The sequence below is a fragment of the Amblyomma americanum genome, chromosome 4 (genome assembly GCF_052857255.1).
Source record: "Amblyomma americanum isolate KBUSLIRL-KWMA chromosome 4, ASM5285725v1, whole genome shotgun sequence".
NCBI lineage: Eukaryota > Metazoa > Arthropoda > Arachnida > Ixodida > Ixodidae > Amblyomma > Amblyomma americanum.
The window spans coordinates 41,888,500-41,910,703 of record NC_135500.1 but is presented as its reverse complement, the minus strand read 5'-3'; the positions used below and the strand labels follow the sequence as shown (position 1 = coordinate 41,910,703).

At 46.2% G+C, this 22,204-nt stretch overlaps 2 protein-coding genes across 5 annotated transcripts in view; one reads left to right on the top strand and one right to left on the bottom strand.

Annotated features, from left to right (window-relative positions):
• Window positions 1-139: 139 nt before the first annotated feature.
• The window catches only part of LOC144127899 (uncharacterized), a 39,702-nt gene continuing 17,637 nt past the window's right edge, over window positions 140-22,204 (top strand). The window contains exons 1-2 of one of the 4 annotated variants that reach the window (XM_077660878.1): window positions 140-237; window positions 21,685-21,845. In XM_077660878.1, coding sequence (XP_077517004.1) covers window positions 21,685-21,845 — 161 coding nt within the window. In that variant the 5' untranslated portion in view covers window positions 140-237. Of the gene's footprint in view, window positions 281-9,595; window positions 9,645-9,808; window positions 10,037-21,684; window positions 21,846-22,204 lie in introns of those variants that run through there. The other 3 variants (XM_077660877.1, XM_077660879.1, XM_077660876.1) reach the window with 3 other exon arrangements.
• Window positions 420-9,591, bottom strand: LOC144127898 (uncharacterized). The gene is made up of 8 exons (XM_077660875.1): window positions 9,426-9,591; window positions 7,445-7,644; window positions 7,342-7,368; window positions 6,330-6,392; window positions 6,156-6,227; window positions 5,885-5,959; window positions 5,308-5,370; window positions 420-4,798 (listed from the first exon to the last, which is right to left on the bottom strand). Exons 1-8 carry the CDS (start codon window positions 9,509-9,511, stop codon window positions 4,470-4,472), a joined length of 915 nt encoding a protein of 304 aa, XP_077517001.1. The 5' UTR covers window positions 9,512-9,591; the 3' UTR covers window positions 420-4,469.

The window sequence follows — 22,204 nt, the reverse complement described above, 5'->3', positions numbered from 1 at the left end:
CCAAGGGTGTGACATTCCCGTAGAGCCAATGGGGACGATTTTGAAATGCGACGGTGGCGGTGCCTGGGAGTTGGCGGTAAAGGCATAAATTGCTCAAAACTTTTTGAAACAAGCTCAGCCAAGCCAATCCAGAAAATCCAATATGGCGGCGTTTGTTTACCCGGCTGGTTGCGGGCGGTTGCTCGCGCGTTCGTGGTGCTGGCGGCCGCTAGCTCGATGCAAGCTTCGTAAATACTGGTGATTTGCTGCTCCCGCGCTGCATTCCCGCTTGATTTCCTAAGTACTTACGACATCTGCTTACCCGCTTTTGCATTTCGATGTGTCTGTTGAGGCAGCACGGTGCATGGTGGCGAGCGGCGCGGCCAGCGCGGCTGATTAGCAGCTGCTTAGGGCGCTCGCTCGAGTACCAAAAACGTAAATAGTTTTCTCCAAAGAACAGTTTATTAAAGGAAACATCAGTAGTGACAATCGATGTACAAAAGTGATTTTAGGCATCTTGGGCATTGCAATATCAGTGACAATCGTTCTAAAAATCAAAATTAATAAATTCCATTATGGAAACCTAGAACACATGAGCGAGTGCACAGAGAATATATACAGGGTACAAAGAGGTAAGGTACTATCAAGGTAGGTCCGGTACATATAAGCATGTGCTACATTCATGTAGCATATGCTTTTGTGCAGGTTCAGATGAACAGCAGTGAAGTACAACATCCGAGATGTATTGAAATGTATCTGTCTGTGGCTATGCATACACACATACAGAGAAGGGCAGCGAAAAGTTTCAGCCTTTCACTCGTTGCATCAGACTAAGGACAACATAATATGCTGCAGTGCTATAACTTAGTAAACAGATGCCATGAAAAGAACTTAGGTAACCTTGGGCACGTTTAGCTCTTGGCAGATGAGTTACAGGCTTGCATGCTTTAGGACACAGCTCGTCTGCCATGCCCTATTTTGGTTTCTTTGTTTTGTAGATACCAAGGGGAGGAAGATGCAACCAGGGCAGGCCGAGAATTGTGTGGAGAAGCGACTTTATGAAAATTCTCTGAACAGTTGTGGCCGTGGCTGGTGACGAACAGTAATTGGAGGTCATTAATTCAGCTTGCGATGACACATTGGGGTGTAACAAAATATGCGTGCGTATAAATAACTCATCTGAGAAATGAAAACGCACAGGGTTCGTAACAGGCCAGTAATGTTTCTCTATGTGGCGTTATACTGCATCTACCACAATGTCCAGTTATTATATTACTGAATGGTAAATTGCAAGTGGTCCGTGTACTGTACAGTATCTGCAAACGCTTATGGACGCCACACAGTTCAGCGTAATGCGCCGGCCGCTGCTATTGTGCCCCTCATGACCCATGTGTTGCTCCAAAAGGTGAAACCCCAAACGCTACAACTTCCAGAAGGAAAAAAAAAGCAACTACAAATAGCACCGCAGCATATTTCGAGCACGCTTGTATTGGACACCAGCAAACATGTCAAACATTTTTCATCTTATGCGTACACCCCTCTTAAATGTTACAGAGCCGAGCACCTGAGCCAGTCCGCGTTTGCTGCCTGTGGGTTCTGCTCTCTGTTTCATACATCAGGTGCAATGCTGTCAAAGCTAGCGCTCTTGTTTGCGCTGCCTGCATCCATGACCAAAAAGTAGTGCGTTCCTTGTGGTGAGCGAAACATGGTGAATGCTTTGCCTACAGGCTTACTACATGACGCATTTGTCATGAGCTTGATTAAATGCACTGTTATTGCTGACGACACGCTGTTGCTTTGTCAATCCTCAGACCACTCGGCCACAAAACAAGCACAGAATAACATACCTCCCTTCATTTTTCCTTGCTGATTACTTTCGTACATTTCACTGTGTTGTACCTTATGTATGAAATGAACTGTAGCTATCACCAATTTTCCCAGCAGCATAACAGAGGGCAAGCCATGACCAGAGGTTGCCAAGTTATATACCACAAGAACTCCTGGGTTCCGCAGAACACTTTTTGGTTTTTTCGAGCACCTGAATCGATGTATGCTTCAACATTATGGTGTGCTTCACAAATTTACTTTTTGCACAAATGGCACTGTTACTGATCATAAGAACTATGGTTAGCATACAGCCAGTCATTAACTGAATTCTGGCATTCCTTGAAGGGCACTGAGCCTGTATACTTGTCACGCAGGAAGAAAGAGAAGCCAAAACAAAACGGTTTCCCTAGCACCTCTTGTAAGTTGTTAGCATTCAGCAATATTAATTTGAGAACCAATGGTCATAGCAATGCTCATACTAACAAGGCACACAAGGCTTCTAGAAGGCAAACTTGTACTTTGTAAAAGAAGTAACGCAGCAGGAGCAAAAGCAGTCAGTACAGTATATGTGCAATCGGAGCAGAATTACGGATAAACAGGTACATAAATACTTATATACATAAAAAATAAATAGTACAACAAAAAGTTAAAGAGAGAGCACATGTGTAGTAAGTAGGCAGCATTAAAAATCCAAATACAATAATATCCTAACACAGTGCCTCATGAATTTAGCCGGCTAATTTGCGCCTCTTTCTGGCGGGAGCACTCTGTTTTGTTTTTGACGTCATGCTCCTGTTTAAAAAGGAAAGGTGCCAATGCAGCCTTGTGCGGCAGAATAATTTAAGGAATTTAATTTTGCAGCCTAATGAACAGAAAACAGCTTGCTGGTTAGGCATCCTCTCAACAAGATTCCTGGACACATTGGACAAATGAGCACAGCAAGAGATTTCTTTTCTGAAGGCCGAATCCAATTTCTTTATATAATTTAGACATGCCTCAGAAGTTGCGGCAATTGACTGGAAAAGGTGCTCGGGAACACCATTCTCCTTGAGTAGTGCAAAGAATTGGTGTCGTCCATGGAGAGAGCCACCGTCTGCTGCAAGGAGTGTTCCCTCACATGTGCATTCTGTGGTTCTCTGGTCAAGAAAGCTCTTCACAAGAGTGCCAGCGACATGGTACACAACATTTTCGTATACTATGTCAGGGGCATCTTGTGAAGACGCCTGCAAGTCAGATGAACCTGAGCCTTGCTGCCTGCTGTGGCTTGTGCTTGGAGTGCTGCTTGGTGACAATACTGCAGAAACACTCTCCAAGTTGGTGAGGAACGCATGTGTTGTCACTTCGCAGTTTCCTTGCGAAAGTTTGAAAAGTTGGCCAATCCAAATATGTTTTACAGCAGCCACGAATTGGTACACATTAGGTGTCTCATTGCAGCCATGTTTTTGACGAACTATTGCAAAAAAATTTTCCAACGGATCCTGCTGCAACCGACGAGTGAAAAGATGAGTGTAATCGAAATCTGCCTTTAGATCTGTCCACAGCAGAAGTAAGGCTTTGATTGTAATCTGCCAACCTTTGATGGTGTGTGGTTGCTTGTCCAGAGGACCACCAAAATGCCATTGGGCGATCCAATCTATGCACGACTCAAGGAAGACATGATGTTCCGAGCCTTCTGTCATTGCGTACCGCAACTTGTCGTCTTGCTTTTTCAGGGCCGAACTGTTCAGGCAGTCAAAAAGCTTATCCATCCTTTCCGTGAACTCTGCTGTAAATTTTGCATCAACAGGAAGCTCTTGAATGGCAATGAGAGTGAGGAGTGCCACAGATACGGATTCGCTGAACACTTGTGTGGCGTACTTCACTCTCATGTCAGCAAAGGGCATCCTGTAGATGTGTTGCTCTTTTAGTTTTTTTGCCAATCTGCTTTTGAGATGCTCAACTGGTGTTTTGGAGGCCCGATCAATGTGACGAGTTTTTTTGTAAAGGGTTTCGATGTGTGTCCAGTCAACAACCTCAGAGCCAATGGTGAGCTTATGTCGTCGCAAATTATTTCTTGTGCATTTGATTAGGTGTGGGGTGTCAAACATGAAGTATATTTTGCGGTTGTTGACAACAAAATATGGTTCATGGATAGAATGGATGAGCATTCTTGACAGACTCACATTGTTCGACCCTTGATCACAAATGACCGCTTTCACCAGAAGACCTTTGGTTTGAAGCTGCTGAATTAAATCTAATAGCAGCTTGCGCATTGCAAGAACTGAAGTTGCATTGTGGGACGCTGCAAAGGCTACTGGCTGCATCCAACTTCTTGATATGCCAGACACCGCCATAACAAGGGCTATGTTTGCCACACGAGAAGTCCTAGTATTCCCATCATCTGTGAAGCCAATTACAATATCTTTTGATTGATCATACATCAAATTTTTTTTCAAGGATATTTCATCGAATAAAAGACAGCATGCTTTGTCTTGTAGTGGCCAATCTTTTGTAATTGATTCTATTGCATCCATGGCACCTGGAATGATACCAGGTGTCATTGGGATGTCTGCCAGCCAGCGCCTTAGCGTCCTCACATGTGGCAAATGGAGCATTTCTCTGAGGAAGCGATAAGCTTTTGGAGAGTGAAAGAACAAATTGAGAGCGAATTGTTTCATTTGTTTTCACCAGTGCTTTTTGGATTTCGGAAATGAGCAGAGCCTGATTTGAGCTTTAACCAATTCAAAAAGGTCTTGTGGCAAATGCGGTTCAAGCTTGTTGAGAGCCTCCTGCTGCGTTACTCGCCTTGTGTCGTGCCTTTTCCTAATCAGACTCAGTGCCTTTCGGTACCTGTCGCTTCGAGAATGCAACTTCTCGAAGCGCTTTTTGGTGCGAGGGGTGTACACAACTGCGCCCTTCCTCCGCCGACTCTTGGGCGTTCCTGATGCTGGTGTCATCACTGGCTGTCTGACACTCTCTTTGGCACCGCTGAGGCCACTAGGACCAGCTTCAGCTGCAAAAAATATATAAAAAAAGCATATTTATGTTTGCCTCAGAGCAAGACCTACATCTACATCCCTCACAAAATCAAGATTAGGGTGCAGTCACAGGGCTACAGGTTGCCAAACTTGCAGGGCAATGTTTTTGTGTGAAATGATGAATACAGTCGTGCCCCGTTAATATGATCCTCGCTGATAGGGACAGTTTTTTCTGGCGACCAACTTTACGCCTCGCTTAAATGGAAACTAGTTGCTCGTAATACAGACAGGGTAATAGTTAATGGATCTCATTGTTATCCATGTGTTTTGCCTGCTTAATATTCAGAGCAATTTTTCATGACAAGCTTGAGTTAAGCAAATGGAAAAAACCAGAAATATTTATGTGCAGTAAAGCGATACCTACACGCTGTTACGGGCCTGCCGATACCCATCATGAATATATCAAGGTTACCGATGCATACTTTTTCATTGAAGTGGAAGGTTGTAGTTTGCAATAAATTCTAATGTTTTCTTGAGTACTTACCATAATCAGGTGAGTCCCATGATGCTGATGCAATCACTCTGATGGGTGTGCTTTGGGCAGCACCTGTCAAATAAATAAACACACTGTGGGAGGCTTCAACCAAGCATTTTAATTCTCAGGTGCACATTTTTAGCCTGGCTACGCAGCGTGTATGTGAATGGTAAGCAACAGGCTAGTGAAGCAATTTCCACAACAAGTACCTGAGAAGGCTATCCAATGTTTTCATTGAGCTGAATGAAAAATTACCTGTAAATATAATTCTGTACAGATAACACAGGGGTCCACCACGTAAACAATGCATTCATACATATGCACACAGAAAAATATATGAAATACTAGTTGGTGAGCATAAAGTTAACACTTGTTTCTTCTCTTCTGAAACAAATGTCTGGCATCCGAAGTAGTGGTACAGTAAGATGTGCCGACGTGCACCTAATTATTGCACACCACGACATAATTGCACACTGCTGCTATTGCAGAGGGTTAATTTATTACGTGCAAATCTGCAGCAATAGTGCTGCAGTCCATTGTTGAATTTTCATAGATTATCACTGCACTATTAGTGCATTGCACCTACCTTCTTCGTCAGCTGGGGGAGGGGGCGTAGTCTGCACATCAGTGAGCTGCGGGGCACGTGAAGAGTGTGGGTCGTCTGCAATTAAACGACCACTTAGACACTCCCAATCTAAAGAAATCAGCCAGCAAAGTAATTACATATGTTTATTTTTTTGTGCTATGACAGAGCCCTCAGCATAAGTAATACTGCATTACAGGGTTAGCCTGAACCAAATGAAAAGTTCTTCATTTCAAGCTGTAATGTAAAACAGATCCTGACTTAGTGCACCTACCTGTGTCATGGACAGCAGAATCTGCACCAGCAATTGTGCCTAGCCCAAGTGTTGATGGCAACGGCAAGTAGTCTGAAATATAGGTACCACTTAGTTACTCCCAAGGAAAACAAACCAACTGGTGTAGTGAGACATTAGGAATGTTTTCCTATGCAAGATTGCAGGAAGACTTACCGTGACCAAGCATGACTTCCACTGGTGCAGCAGTGGACTGTAGTGGTGAAGCGGATTCAATGCCTATGCGAACAAGGAAAAAAAGATAGCCAATCAAGCTCTGCATAGCAGCACCTTCTGCTCAGTGCACAGTATGGCCTTGATGTTCTATTTGGAACGGTTTCTCTTGCTGGGAGTTAGTGTGATCTTAAATTGGGCTTAAATCGTTTTTGTGAGTTTGTAGGCAGTTACGATTAAAAAGGAAAAATTTGTGCAATCAATATACCGCGACATACAAAATAGCGCAGCAGCACACAGGAAGAAGAATGAAAACACACAAACGAACACTTTACTGTGAACCACGAGGCCATAAATTCACTTGATGTGCATTGTAGGAAATACAAATCAAACTGCAAACCTATCTATGAAGCGTGCAATGTCACCACTATTAATGCTTGCAAACTTATTCCCGAAATCATTCAGGAAGAAATCAGATAGCCTAAGTGACATGTGCATCGCTAAATATCCTGGCGGGTTGCTCCTCAAAGAACCATTTTTACCTTAGAAACCGGTAAAATGTTTACCCTCCATGCTTGCACAATATGCGACCACTTCATGTATAATTACCGCCTCGTGTGTCACAATAAGCTGCTGGCAGTTTGTGCGTGTGTGTGTTCTTTCTTGACCCTGTGTGCTATTTTGGAGTGAATTCGCGCAGTCTGCCCTCTATTCACCGCAGCGAACAGTAAGTAATAATGACAAGAATACTAAACATAGAGTTGTAAAAATTATTTTCCTCACTGCTGCTGGAGTGCACTATCCAGCATCTGATTGTTAATATGGTTAAGAGAAATTTAAGCTACAACATGGTACACAACTGCAGTCTGATGCAACTGAAACAATGGCCACATGACATTGAAGCAGGAAAGTTTTGTGCCCGGGAAGTGATGTTTGCAGTTAGCCTCTATGAATGCAATTGTTCCCTTTGGTCTTACATTTACAGGATGGGTTTTTCTGAAAATAGTGCCCTCACCTTGTGCCGCACCTTCTTCATAGAAATCTGCAACAAAAAAGCCACAGGATATACTGAGGGATCAAGCTTGGGAAGAATTTACTGGGAGAGGAATTTTGCTTACCCGGGTGCACCAAGGCTCTCAGACGAGGCTCATGCACCTTCACGGAAGGGACTGCTTCATGCGTGAGCCTTATGCAGGCATCACTAGTGAAGCAATCCCTCGTGAAGTGCTTTGAGCAGAGCCTGTATGTTTTGTAGACCTTTTCCCTTGGTGTCTCCAGGAGTTCAAGCCTATTGGCATATTTCAGCCAAATGGAGAATCTGAAAAACAGCCAAATAACATGATTTCATACATTTTAAAGGTTTGCATACCTCACTTCAGGAATGCTTATTAGCATCTCCTTACACAGCAAAGGGGTACGAACATTATATAACATATATGCGTGAAAACAACTGTGGCAGGATGCAAGCAAAATAAGACAGCAGTTTGTAACAATGTGCCACAGCCTGCTAGTCTATTGCTATGCTGGCCAATCGAAACGATGAATGAAATCACCTTTTTAATGTCTGGCTATGATCGACAAGCCAGAACCTTTAAAATTCTTGAGCTTATGTTTTCTTTTGTGATCTGCTTTTGGTTTAGGTAACAATAACTAGTTCTTTGTTCCAACTGCTTTTTGGGTGCGGCATAATTTTGTGCAGCAGATAGAAATGGGGACAGAGCTTCACTGCAGACTTAAGCTCTATCTGATCATAGCAATTATTCCACTCACACTTTTCTCTAGGTAACTGCATACTAACCACCACCCATGATTCGTTCTTTTCTAATTCCTCCATTAAACACAAGTGCCAATGTAGCTATGCTATGGCAGACAGCTGCTTGCCCACAAATTTGAAGTCTGGATTAAGAACAGCAGGTAAATGAACCAGTAGGCACAGTTTTTCATCTTTTGCTTTCACTGTGATCAAATGGGAAGTGTGAAAGGGATGTGAGCAGAACATCAACAGGAAACACTGCTCTTTCAAGAAACTGAAGGTGCAGGCAAATAGCATGGGTCCAGAAGAAGGGGAAAAAAGTGCTTAAGCAAGGGAAATGTCCCAAAAAAGACACAGACAAGAAGAAAGCGACCTTCGCCTTCCCCTCACCCACCCGCCGGAAACGAGCGTTTCCGGCGTACTAGGCGAAACTATTTGCGAGCTTCCCAAAAGCTGTCAAGGACAAGGCGCGAGATAAGTGACATATGTGAGGAGATGGGGATAATGCGGAGAGTTCAGAGCCCTCCAAGGTCAGTCGTGCGCCCCGCGAGCGAGCAGAGTAGAGGACAGCCGGGGTGGAGTGTGGAGCGAAATTTACAATGCTGGAGCGGCAGCACTACGGTAGGCAATAGTTTCGAGAAACGCTTCCACGGAGTACATGGGTGGTTGAGCGCGGATATCGCGAGGAAAAGCTCCGGTAAAAGTAAGAAAAACAAGACCGGCGGACTTTCTATATGCGGCTCACGGCGTGCAATGGACTTTCAGCGCGGTGTCCAACACTAGTGGTGTTAGTCTGAACAGCTCGATAATTTATGTGACGTGCATCACTGCTGCAGAAACCATGCACGAACACGCAAGAAATAATATTCAAGCGCGCTGAACTCCGTAAAGAAACAGCCAAACTGAGCATTACAATTACTCCGCTGACGACGCTATAGGCACAGAAGTTAGAATATTCATATTTAAAATACACTCTGAGGGCACCGGAATCTGCGGGGAATAAGCTTTTAAAGGCAGCGAGAAAAGTCAGTGAGTCAGACACACACACACACACATGCGAACAAGCAAGCAAGGTAACTAACGGTCCCACGCTTATGAGAGGCAACGGCTGTTGGGCCATCTCAAACTGCAGCACCTTCCCTTAATTTTGCTTTAATGTCCTTAAACGTACTTATCAAACTCATCTCGCAAAACCAAAGCCACTGCAGTAAACAGCGCCAGGTAAAACTAGTTCTATTCCGTCGGCAATTTCAAATGGTAACGACCAAGGGCGGTCAAAACAAAGGCACAACGGTCGCCAACGGCTATGCAAAGAGGGATACGATAGTCAGTGAATTCATAAATACCTGTGGTCAGAAGGAAATCTGAAGAGATGTTCTCCACTCTTGCCGGATGTGCTGCACCACTTCGCGCAACAATACATATGCGACATGACGCTGAGGACGGTAATCACGCTGGTCCAGTGCGCTGTCTCTTCGCTCGGACCGATTCAAATCTGAGTCTGCGAAATACAAACTAGTCACATGACAGTCACGTGATCGGTGGCTTGGAAGCAAGAACATAAAGTAAGTTTTTATAAAATTCATGAGCTTTTTAATTGCAATCTTGTCAGGAATCATGATCTAAAATTGACTTCTAGGGCGGGCCGGAGCTGCGGAGGAACTGAAGAGCTGAAGTACACGCAAAGAAAAGGCGGGTTCCTACGCTTCGGTATCTGTCGCTAGGCGACGGCCGTGCATGTGCCGAACGGGCTTTTCACGCGGCTACTTCCTCTCTCCACTCCAAACTGTTGCCGGCGGGATATTTGTGGCGCAGTCAGCGCAGTTTAGCGTGCGCAGAAGTAGCTGTGCGTGGCTGCAGCGTTTGATAGCTACTGTCAAGCTTTGGATGATCATTTGAAGCGACCAGTGCTTCCCTGGAAATCGGGCTGCATTTCCCTGGTTTCCCTCCTTGCAAGGTAGCGTAAGTGAGCGTCTGTGGCAGATTGGTGGCGTCTGTCAGCCAACACGCATCCGTCGGCGGTGAAAAGGGAGTTCCCTGTTTATTGCAACGCTGTACTCAACTTGGGTCGTGTGCTGCGCGGCGGAGTGAAAACAGTACGCTTGTTTTGTCTGGGAGGTGACGTCGATGGTGGTGCTTTTTTAGTCGCAAAAGCAGCACGATCGACATTCTCACTTTATAACTGCGTGGTTAACTGTTGTAATCCTTGCTTTAAGAACTTTTGACGGGCTACTTGGTTCGTAAGCATCAGGAAGCCTGCAGCGGTAAACAAGGCACATGCAGAAGAAAAGAAAATAGAGGCGAACGCAGTGCTACAACTATTTGACAACTTCATTTATCCAGAAAGGGAAGGGGGGCAAGAGAGGTCCTACGCTGGGAAGGCCTTCGCTACCCTCCGAGCACAATCCATGATGTCCTGGAGACCAGGCGATGGGCTGCGTAGGGCAGCCTCCCACTGCTCCTTCGAATTCAGGGATATTTTTTTTTTTTCGGTGGGGGGGATACGTACACAATCCCACATAATGTGGTCGAGGTTGGCTCTGGCCGGGCGGAAATTACATGCTGAGGAGGAATAGACAGCTGGGTGGATGAGGTGGCGGAAGGTACGTAGGAGTGGGAAAAGTTCTAGTCTGAAACTAAAGCCACAGACCTCGCGATATCGAGAGGTTTTGCAGTGGGCAGTGGGCTATTCAAGGCGACCGAGGCAGTAATGGTGACATCATCATCAGCCTGACTACACCCACTGCAGGGCAAAGGCCTCTCCCATGTCTCTCCAATTAACCCCGTCCTTTGCCAGCTGCACCCACCGTACGCCCGCAAACTTCTTAATCTCATCCGCCCACCTAACCTTCTGCCGCCCCCTGCTTCGTTTGCCTTCTCTTGGAATCCACTCCGTTACCCTTAAGGATCTTACCTTCGCATTATATGCCCTGCCCAAGCCCATTTCTTGCTCTTGATTTTAACTAGGATGTCATTAACCCACGTTTGTTCCCTCACCCACTCTGCCCGTTTCTGGACTCTTAACGTTACACCTATCATTGTTCTTTCCATACCTCGTTGCGTTGTCCTTAACTTGAGCTGAACCCTTTTCTTTAGCCTCCACATTTCTGCCCCGTAGGTGAGTACCGGTAGGATACAGCTGTTGTATACTTTTCTCTTGACGGATATTGGTAAACTGCGATTCATGATCTGAAAGACCCTGCTATGTGCGCTCCACCCCATTCTTATCCTTCTAGCTATTTCCATCTCATGATCCGGATCAGCGGTCACTACCTGCCCTAAGTAGACATATTCCTTTACCACTTCCAGCACCTCGCTACCAATTGTGAACTGCTGTTCCCTCGCTACATGATGACATATATGTAATGAAAAGAGAGGAGGCGGTCCAGTGCAGTAAGCGAGGCCACGTGTCCGAAGGCGGACTTCATGGCCGGCGTCCGCAAAGCGAAACCTCGGACGCAGGCGTGAGCCACCTCGTTACCGGCTAGGCTTGCATGTACGGGGGTCCAAAGAAAGGTGAAGGAGTGGGTTGGGGGGGGGGGGGGGGGTTTAGGAGGAGGAAAAGGGCTGGACGTGATATCCGACCCCTGTTGAAAGTGTGAATGGCTGATTTAGAATCACTGGCAAAGGTGGTAATATCACGAGTTGTCAGTCAAGGGCTGCCACCTCCTAAGAGGTGGTGTGTATAGTGACAGCCATTTATGGCGGCTGCTAGAATAAACATCAGAAAGGGCATAGGAGAAGCCGGAGGGATATTCAGCCACATCGACCTAGAGCACATCTTTGTCGTTGGGCAGCTGTTTTTGGAGGGCTTCCGTCCGTTTTTGACATCATTCTGGATGGTGAACAGGGTGCATGTTCCTGGGTAAAGGGATGATCTATAGGAGTTGATGATTATTATAGGGGATAGTGTGCTTGGACTGAGTAATTGAAAGTACAGTCGATGGCAAGGGTTGAAGTATATTCCGACCAATGGTGGTACGGGCAAGACGGACATAATGTGAGGTGAGATAAGCTTATACAATCTCAGGGAGGGTATTGAGGGTACCAGTTTGAAGAAGACATTCGATGGATGCATTAGAGGGAATGCCAAAAGTGCATTTATGGACATGGTGGGAAAGAACACCCACAGCGTTGATTTCCACACGGGAGAGGTGAAGGTACAGTAGTTAGTGCATAAGTCTGCTAAGGACAAAGGCCTGGACAAGACGAAGAAGTTCTGACTCACGGAGACCTCTGTGCTTGTTGGACACGCACCCTATGAGGCAGAGGGTGTGATCGACAGCCATACAAAGGGTTTGAGGAGCGTGAGTGTTCAGTAGGTTAGCCTGAATGAAAAGGCCAAGTATCCGAATTTGAGAGACCTTTTGAATGGTGTGATCATTAATGTGAACAATGACAGAGGGAGAGTGTCGATAACGGCCCTGTGAGGGAAGGAGCAGGAGCTCAGACTTGGAAGCGGCACAGTGCAGGTTCATGGGAGCAGCATGCTCTACTACCATGTTTGTAATTTATTGGAGAGTGTCTTCGATGTGACCATCAAAGCCTCAGGATACCGACAGGGTAATGTCATCAGTGTAGAGAGAGAAATTTAGGGAGGGGATGGAATGAAGGGAAGTAGGTGTGGGCAATATAGCCAGATTAAAGAGGAATGGCAAAAAGACAGGGCCTTGGGGAGTACCGAAACTTCCCAGGGTACAGGAGGGGGATTGCTCTGAACCGAAGACGAGGCTAGCAGTACGTGACGAGAGGAATCTACTGATGTAGGACCACTGATGTCAGAGTAACGAGAAAAGAGACAGCCGAAGCAAGTACAAAGAAATGCTCGAGGAAGTGAGACAAAAATTATGGTGGCCTCAGTGACATCCTTCGTGACATTGAGTATAGAAGGGATGCTGACGCTCGAATTTCTCAGCCTCTCGTTTGTGTGACATTTGGGTCCTCTCAACCATCCTGGCTTCAGTGTCTTGCCATGCTGGTTTTTTAAACGGCCGCACAGTATCTGGCTGTATCTGGCCCTCTGTTGGCCACAGCAGAAGAATGTGCAACCTTCTGCGTTCTCTACCCCACTGCGTTACCAGTGGAGACAGTTGCTCAGCTTTGGCAAAAGGGAGGGAAAATCACCTCTCATGTCCCCAAAACACCATTCGTGCAGCTCTTGGCAGCGTTGTGCTCATGCACACCCTGAGCTGCTTTCCATTGTTTTAAGTAATCGTACAAAGGAAGCGTGCACACAGCACGTGCAAGCAGCTGGAGAGCCTTTCATTCTTTTTTCGTTTCCGAGCTTCACCGCAAAAAGGGGTCTCCAGCATGAGACTTCCTCAGAAGAAATTAATGAACAAGTGGAGGCCACAAAAAGACTGCAGTTTAAACGTTTTTCTTGCAAGTGTTGGTGGCAGTCTTTGGGTTAATTAGAAACTTAGTGTTGGGAGCTTGAAAGATAATATTAGGCACTTCATGATGTCCATATAGGACTGTCCTAGACAGGTGAGGGCTCTATCGACAGCCAGGAGCACCGAGTTCAAGCTTTGGACCAGGTCATTTTTACAGCATGAGCGAATCATTCTGCAGTAAGCAGTGTCATCGTTGGTGTAATATGTCATTATAGAAAATACTGTTTGGCCGCCATGGTGGCTGAGTGATTACGCCGCTCAGCTGCTGACCTGAAAGACGCGGGTTCGATCTTGGCCACGGTGGTCGCATTTAGATGGAGGTGAAATGCTAAAGACCTGTGTACTCTGCGATGTCAGTGCATGTTAAAGAACCCCAGGTGGTCAAAATTTCGGGAGCCCTTCACTACGGTGTCCCTCATAGCCTGAATTGCTTAGGGACGTTAAACCATAAAAAATACTGTCCGTGCTGTCCATGTCGACAACATGGGACTTTGAGTGCATGCTTTTGAGAACGTCCCATGTGTGGTATCATGACCTAGACAGTTTTTGGCGAGTGTCGACATTCTTGTGAGCGTGCAACACAATGGTCACGGTCGCTCTGCAGCAGGGAAGGGCGAAAAACACGCACAGGTTCTGCTTTCTTGCAAACCGTGAAGTTTGCTTTTCAGAAGCTAGAGCACCTTCCTGTACGGCCAGATGGCTATAATTGGTCGGACAGCAGATTTTCTTCTGAAGGAACTCCGTGCATGTTGTGTATTTCCTCAAAACAAAATTGTCCTGCATGTTCTTATCATATTGTGCTATTAGCCCATAAGCAAGGACATATTACTGGCAGCAGTAGACACTGCATAGGCCCGGGCTTACCCGAAAGCCTTGGCCCGGGCTGATTAACATTGATTCTGTTCGGGTCTGGGCCAGGCCAGGGCCTATCAAAAAGTCTCGCCCAGCCTGTGGTTTAAGCAGCTTTTCCTCTAGGCCCAGTTTAGTCCCTACTCATTGAAATCTCTCTCGTCACACCAGACAATGTCCCATTTTTCATCGTGTCGGAGGCTATTCAGGGGTGAGGGGAGGAAATGAGTTGACCACGCACTCCTTTGCCCCAGTAAACTTACCCGCGTTTTGGGACAACTCTTTTCAGTTCGGGTTTCTTTTTTTTTTTTTTCTAGTGATAGCTACACTATGCCACCTCTTCGAGCCTTCAGCATGGCCACCCCTGGTCACGAGGTTGGTCACGTGACTTGCCACGTGGTTGGTCACGTGGTGCAGAGCAGCTGCTGCTGCCGGTGGCGCGGCGCTGTGGTGAAACCGAACTGCAACAGCTGTTCGCATGCGCTGTGTCAAGTGGGGCGAAGATGAAGAAGGAACGCCCAGCGAAACGGAGCGGCGAAAGACTGACTGCAATTCGACTGAGCGAGTTCCACTCGGCCAGATGCTATCGTGTCACTCCAGGTTTAACCACAGCTAAACCACAGCCAATTTTTTTTCTCCGGTTCTTTGAGAATAGAGGGGAGAAAGCGTTTACTGCTGCGGCTGAGGATGCTCAGGGATGAGGCGACTGTGAGAGTGTCAGGGTGGTGACAGGAGCCGGGGACTTCGTAGGAATGGGGAAAACAGCCGTCTTTTTTTTGTTTGCCCATCGCATCTGCGTGTGCTTATGTGTGGGTGCAGCTTTCAGCCACCAAGTGCAGTTGTTGAGCTCTTTGACCGAATTTCGCAATGCCGCTGCCCAAGGCAAAAAGGAAGAAAAGGAACATAAAAGGGAAAGAAATAATGGCAATTACGCGTGGTAATGCGGATGATGAATGCTAGTTATGGAGACACAGATACGTTTCAATCCCAACTATTCATTGTCGACACTACTCATGCAGGTTGCTCGAGCCTTCCTCTGTTTCTCATCCTCGGCGCATTTGAATTCCGCGAAAGCTAGTGCGCGGGGACTCAAGATAACAGGACAAAAGCTATGTTCTGGAGAGTTCTCCAACGTATTCTTTCAAAGCCAATATCCCTCCCCCACCTCCACCCTGCTCCCACACTTCCAAATGGCCCGTACGTACGGGTGCCTGCCCGTGTATATACGGTTACACTTTTGAACTGAGCACCTTGGTTGGTAGGCACTCTTACTCGCAGATGCGTGGTGGCTGTGGCGGCTGCTTCGAAGACCAGGACGCTTGATGTCCAAGCCCCTGGCTCCCTGCTGGGTCGATGGTCATTGAGAGGGTCGTGGATTTCATGGGCACTCCTTTGCCAAGTGTGTCAAAAATGTTTTATAGCTTTCGTTCCCAGTTCTTCAAAGGCTATGGCATTTGCGCGCCGTTCCTTTACATCTGTTTTCTTACAATGCAGAGCACTGCATTGTCCGAACACTAGTTAAGCTAGCTGGAGCAAAGTGCGCCGTTCTCGAAACTATGCAACACCTGAATCGGCCTCAGTGCGGCTGCACGAGGGAAGCTTTGGGGGAGGGGGGGGTCTGTCATAATGAATGGCCACGCCATGTACTTAAAAGCTGTCGCGTGTAGTTGTAATAAATTCTGAAGGGTGGATGCGAGCTGCAACAGTAGCGAAGGAGGGGATAAAAATGAAAAGCACAGAGCAACAGAGAAGTTGGTAAAGGACAGGAATAACTGAAAAGAAGACGAAAGCAGACATGTCACCATGAAGAAAGCAAAACGACAGATCAAGACAACAAAGTGATGTCGTCAAGAGGGGTTAAGGCTAATAGGAGAGGATAAAGTCATTTTATAACAGCAGCGTATTGAGGTTGAGGGAAATGGGGCACCTTTGTATTATTGCAAGGAGTTCTACACCTAGGTTTCAAGACTGCCTTGTTTCGTGCACAGTGCCGTCCTTGCGGGCTCTCTTTTCCTTGTGCTCCAATATGAACCCTGCAAAGGTGAAGGAAGGACTTTTGTCAGGGCAGTTCAAACTTGTGGCAAAGAATGCTGACAAGAGTGACGTTTGGAAGAGATTTCTTGAAGTTGTTAATGCAACCACGTTGGCACCAGTGGGACATGTGCAATGCAGTGAATGCGAAGCTTACCTGAGGTACAATTGCAGCAAGACAGGAACCTCGCGCCTAAGTTGTCAAAACTGTGCGCCAAAAACTTTTTAATGAGTGAACATCACTTCTTTTTTTGCTGCTAATAAGTCCAGAATTCCAGTGAGCATTAAAGAGAGCCTGACAGTGGCTTGTGTGGGCTTGTGCGTCAAGGGTATGTGGCCATTTGATTTCATTCATGGAGAAGGATTCATTGAGCTTGGAGAAGAATTGATGAAAATTGGCGCCTGTTACAGAAACGTTCCTGCCAGTGACCTGCTTCCACATCCAACAACTCTGACTCGAAAAGCCGCTGAGGCAGCCAATGCAGTGCAAGCTGCCATGAAACCCTCCATTGAAGCTGCAATGAAGGAAAATCGGTGTGCAGTCGCAACTGACATGTGGACAGACGTCTTTAAGAAAGTCGCCTACAGTACTGTGGCAGTCCATTTTATTGACAATAACTGGGTCCTGCAGAGCAAAGTTCTGTTCACCTGCGATTTCCCGAATGGAAGGAAGATAGGTGAAAACATACGGAAGGAAATAGTGTGCAGATTCTCCAAGCGTGATTTTTTGAAAGACATCCTAGAGAATGTAGTGTTTGTGACGGACCAAGACGCTAATATTATAAATGCAGTCCGGCTGTACACCAGGATCATTTGCATGGCTCACATTCTGAATACAGTGCTCCGAAACACTTTTGATGAGTTATTCATCACGGCAGACGTGCCCACTATGCAGGACATGAGTAAGAATGAGAAGGTAACCTTTCTGAAGTAAAGTGGACTTGCTAGGCAATTGCCCCGTGCCGCGTACCAGGACCTGCCCACCAGATGGAACTCGAAACTGCCAATGGTGAGGTCCGTATACGAAGAAATTGAGGCTCTTTTGGAATCGAGGAGCAACTGTCTGCTAGATGAGGTGAACAAATCTACCCTGAACGAAATATATTTTTTGGAGCCTTTTAAGGAGGCAAGTGACAGGCTAGAGCTAGATAAGCACCCCCCCGTGCCATTTGTGCTCCTGTGCTTTGCCAAGCTCTCAAGACACCTCAGTGTGAATCTTAGCAACACCTCACTGATTGTGAAACTTTAGGACAGAGCAAAGACATTTCTCGAAGACAAGCTCCAACTTGAACAAGATGGTAACATTCTTGTGCTCGCAATTTCGTCAGCTTCGCATGCTTCCTGACAGGGAGAGGAACGCAGTGTGTCGGAGAAAAGCTGGCAAACGAGACGGCGAGAGAATGCGCTGACATGAAAGACAACTTAGCCTCTCCACCAAAGCGTGGGTATGTGGATGAGTTCCAAGAATGGTGCGATGTAGAAGCAGTGCCGGAGCCAATGTACGAAATAGAGCAATACCTATCTACCCAGTATCGCGGCAGTGCTGGCACGACTGACGTACTGCAGTGGTGGTGGTCTCGTCAGAAAGGTGCTATGCATACCAGTGACAAGTGCCAGCAGTGAAAGAAATTTCAATGCAGCAGGGCATGTGATCAGATCAATGAGAGGCGCACGTGCTTGAAGCCGGAGTCCCTGGACCTTTTTGCGGTTTTATATTATGGCTGTAGATTAACTAGTTTGTACATTGTAGGAGTTATTATGTTCACTACACATGCAATTTCATTTCTGTGTATACTTTTGTGCATGTGATTTTTCTAAATGTGAGACTGATTGTACACAAAACGTCTTGCTGACCAAACAGGGGCAGTCGCCCCCTAAAGCTGCTTTGACAGCAGCTCCTTGTTGAAATGAAATAAATAATTTGACTCCATTTATTCTATATATGTATATAGCAAATGAAATGAGGGGCTCGTTTGACAAACATATGGAGGAAGCGAACAGTCACCGAAGCCAAGGTGCAATCAATGAGAGAATAATACTTCGATTAATCTGTCGCTTAAAGAAAGTTCCTTATAAGCCAGCAGAAAAACAACCATGCCGCCGGTGGGATCCAAACCCACGACCTCTGAATATCGTCTGCTGCTATGGACGAGGGTGGCGCTTGTGAACACTCCCAAGGTTCGCTTACACGCATAACATAAATACCCACGAAAGCAGCAGATTGGACGGTCACCGCCGTAGCTCAGTTGGAAGAGTATCGGACACGATATTCGGAGGTCGTGGGCTCGGATCCTACCGGCGGCATGGTTGTTTTTTCTGCTGCTTTATAAGGAGCTTTCTTTAAGCGACAGATTAATCGAAGTATTATTTTCCCATTGATTGGCACTAGAAATTTTTTTAAAATAGAAACATTCTACTATGCACTTTGGTTTCGGTGACTGTTCGCTTCCTTCACAAACACACACACATATATATATATAGAGAGAGAGAGAGAGAAAAAATTTGGCAGAGACACTTAGGTCTGCTTATGTGTGGGACTGCCCTTGGGTGCATTAACACCCACACACACACAAGTGGGTATGACACCACCTGAAACGCTGACGAATGGTTGCATCACAATTTTGATACGAAATTTGGTTTTTGAGGAAAGGAAATGGTGCAGTAACTGTCTCACATCTCGGCACATTTCAGTGGCATCTTAAGGGAAGAGGTAGAGAGCCTGGGAAGGTGCTCAAATTAAGGTTGATATGTCATCAGCTCGAATACCTGTCGCAAGCTAGCCTCCAACTTGACCACCACATATAAGCTGCATACAACGAGAAATCATATGACGCCACACGGAATGCTGTACGACAAACGCTTACAGCACAGTTTTTTAGCGACTGTCGGGAAAACTGGCGCCACGTTGCGTTCAGCCAGTGGAGAGTATATATGGACAAACAGCACGCATACAAGTGTCTGAAATGGCAGTGTTCGGCTTGCTGTATGCATCATGCAGTCGCCTGATGACATCACCCGATTTTTGTTGCCATCGCTGGGATTTTCTGTACCATCTGTGAGTACACACACTAACAGATGTCAGCTTATCTTGTAATGGCACTAGTAATGCTTTTGCATCAAAAAACGACCATGCAAAGTGAAGTAAAGCAAAACAGTGGATTTGGTGTGTGTGTGTGTTTGAATGTAGCATGATGTGCCGTGCCACTCGCATGGCACAACTCACAAATGACGCGAGAAATGAAGAGAGTATGCATTAGGCTGACACAGAAGTCGGGCATCTCTGGATGGATTTATGTTGAAAATGGATGGGCTCGTACATACATAGAGACCATATTGCTAAAATCTGAGCAATCAGCATAAATGTCACTAACATAAAAACAAACTCGTCATTTTTTCCATCTCAGAAGTCTGAATGCTCAGCCTCAAGGAGCTGCAACCACTGGGAAAACTGGAGTGTGCAGCAAAGTGTGCTCAGTCCATCCTTTCATCTTCTTTATCATTTATCATTCTTCATCTCATTGTCATGATGCTGCATTCGGTAATAGGGAAGCCCAGAAATAATGTTATCATTATGTCAGTAAAGAAGTCATCATTGGCTGGTATACTTGATGGAGAGGAAGGGAGAATACACTTGCATTTGTATTGTGCACAGAGTATGACAAAAATGTAGCTTCAGCACAGGGGCACATCACATGCTGTAGCGACTCCTGTATGTACACTGCACTGAGTGTGTTCTTGTACCTCCAGCACACTAGTGATAGTGAGAGGAGCAAGGAAACCTTGAAAAGAAGGAAAGTGAGTGCTGGTTCATGAGTCCTTCATGCTTTCAAGCGTGCGTGCTTTCTTTCACTGCCCGCTTTACCATTGGTTCTAAGGTTACACATCCAGCCCCTGGCCACAAGTTTCACCGTTTAGTTCACTTCTTGGCATACCTCGGCAAAGTCAAAAGTGCTCATTCAGGCCCACTCGCAAAAGTTTTGTCAACCTACGGGCTCACTCAAACTCACTCACACAGGACCGGGCTTACTCAAACTCATGAACTCAAATGCATTTAGGGTCACAGCTCATTTGACTGACTGCAACTCGCAACTCATCTGAACTCGCTCACTCATTTCGAGATTCGCAACTCATCTTGACTCGCTCGCTCATTTGGACTCACAACTCATCTTGACTCGCTCGCTCATTTTGAGACTCTTGAGTCATTTGGGCTCATTCACTGACTTCGAGTCAAGGCACACATGGGCTCACTGAAGCATTTAAGTGTCATGCGTATGAGCCAGTAAAGATGCTTCACAAAGCAGCGACATGTTGAAACTCAGTTAAAGCTTTCAACACATCCTCATGCAGCTCATTGCCGCACCTGCAACTACGTAAGCTAGCAAAGGAGAAGAGACAAAACACTGTCTACCTTGCTTCCGCAGAATCCTCTTCGGTCGCCCACATATGTTGCAACGCTGTCTTGCCCTCAAGCATCCTTGTTCGTTGCAGTAAATCTTTCCTGCCCTTCACTGTCTCCACACGAGGAGGTAAAATATATATATAAGTGCACATTGCGTCGTGAAAACACAAACCATGGCCTGAGCGTGAGCCCGGACTCGTGACTCCGATCATGATGTGAATGTGAGTCTGAACTCACTGACGTCTCTGATCTTGATCTTAACGTGAGTCCGCTATGTATGTTCCTTGAGCACTAGTTTTTTTGGCGACCGCAGCGGTAGCCGAGTGGTTGAGCATCCGCCTCGCATGCTCGGGGGGTTCAATCCCCAGTGCCTCCGGGTACCTACCGATGATACACTGGGTACAAGCTTTCCCCTGGCCTGGTGCTCGGCTTCTTTAGGGTGAAATGCTTGGGAAATGGGTCTTTGACCCCACCTTAAGCAATCGAAAATACCTTGTGCCATGGCGCTCTTTGGCCATAGATGCCCTTGTGCCATAAAAATCCATCATCAAGTTCTTTTGGCGGCTTATTTCTGGACATGTTTATTGTGGCTATACCGTGCAATGGACCTCCCTCAGGGAGGTGCAAAGAGTTGTTCCTGTAAATTCTAAGCCTTTAAAACACAATCAGAATGTAAGACAAAAGTAACCATTCTGCAAAAGTTGCCGACATGTGTGATGCTTCAGTGAGAGGTTGGGAGTTGGCTGAGGTCGTGTGTGGGAGCAAGCAGGCCGCAATGCATGCTGGCCCCAAGGTGGACAGGACTGCATGCATGTGGTACAGGCATCATGTATGAACCAGTGGCGAGCATGGTGGCGAGCACTGTGCAGTCATAGATTGTTTCGTGTGTTGTTTTTCTCAAAGCACATTGTGTGCACTCTACCCTTCGTGCAGATGGCAGCCACAACTTGGGAGCCCAGTGGCAACGATGCTCTGGCCGTACAGTTGCTGAAGACCAACACCTGGAGCTGCTACTGTGGGCCTTCCCTGTGGAACTTCAGTGCTGACCGGCTCAAGGACACAATGCATGAGCTCCTGCTAGAGCTTCCCAAAAGGTTATTTTTCCTAATGATTTGAGCTCTTGAAGCCTTTAAATGCTCTTGCCTTTAAACCTTTTGTGTTGCACATCCTTTGCTGTTAGGCATCACGTGTAGGCGACCCGCTGCCTAATGCACTGGTTTTTTTAATTTAACGTGTTTCGCTTGAGAGGCTACTTAAGATTAGTGTAATTTCATGTCACACTAACACCTTTCCTGACTTGTCCATACAACACACATCAAGAAGTTTAAACTGCCTTCCCCCTTTGATGGCCATAATTACAAAATATTTACTGCTTTGAAATGCTCTTCACATTGCAGTAGATTAACATGCAGTAATATCGTAATATGTAGAACAATGTTTGTTATTAGTATTC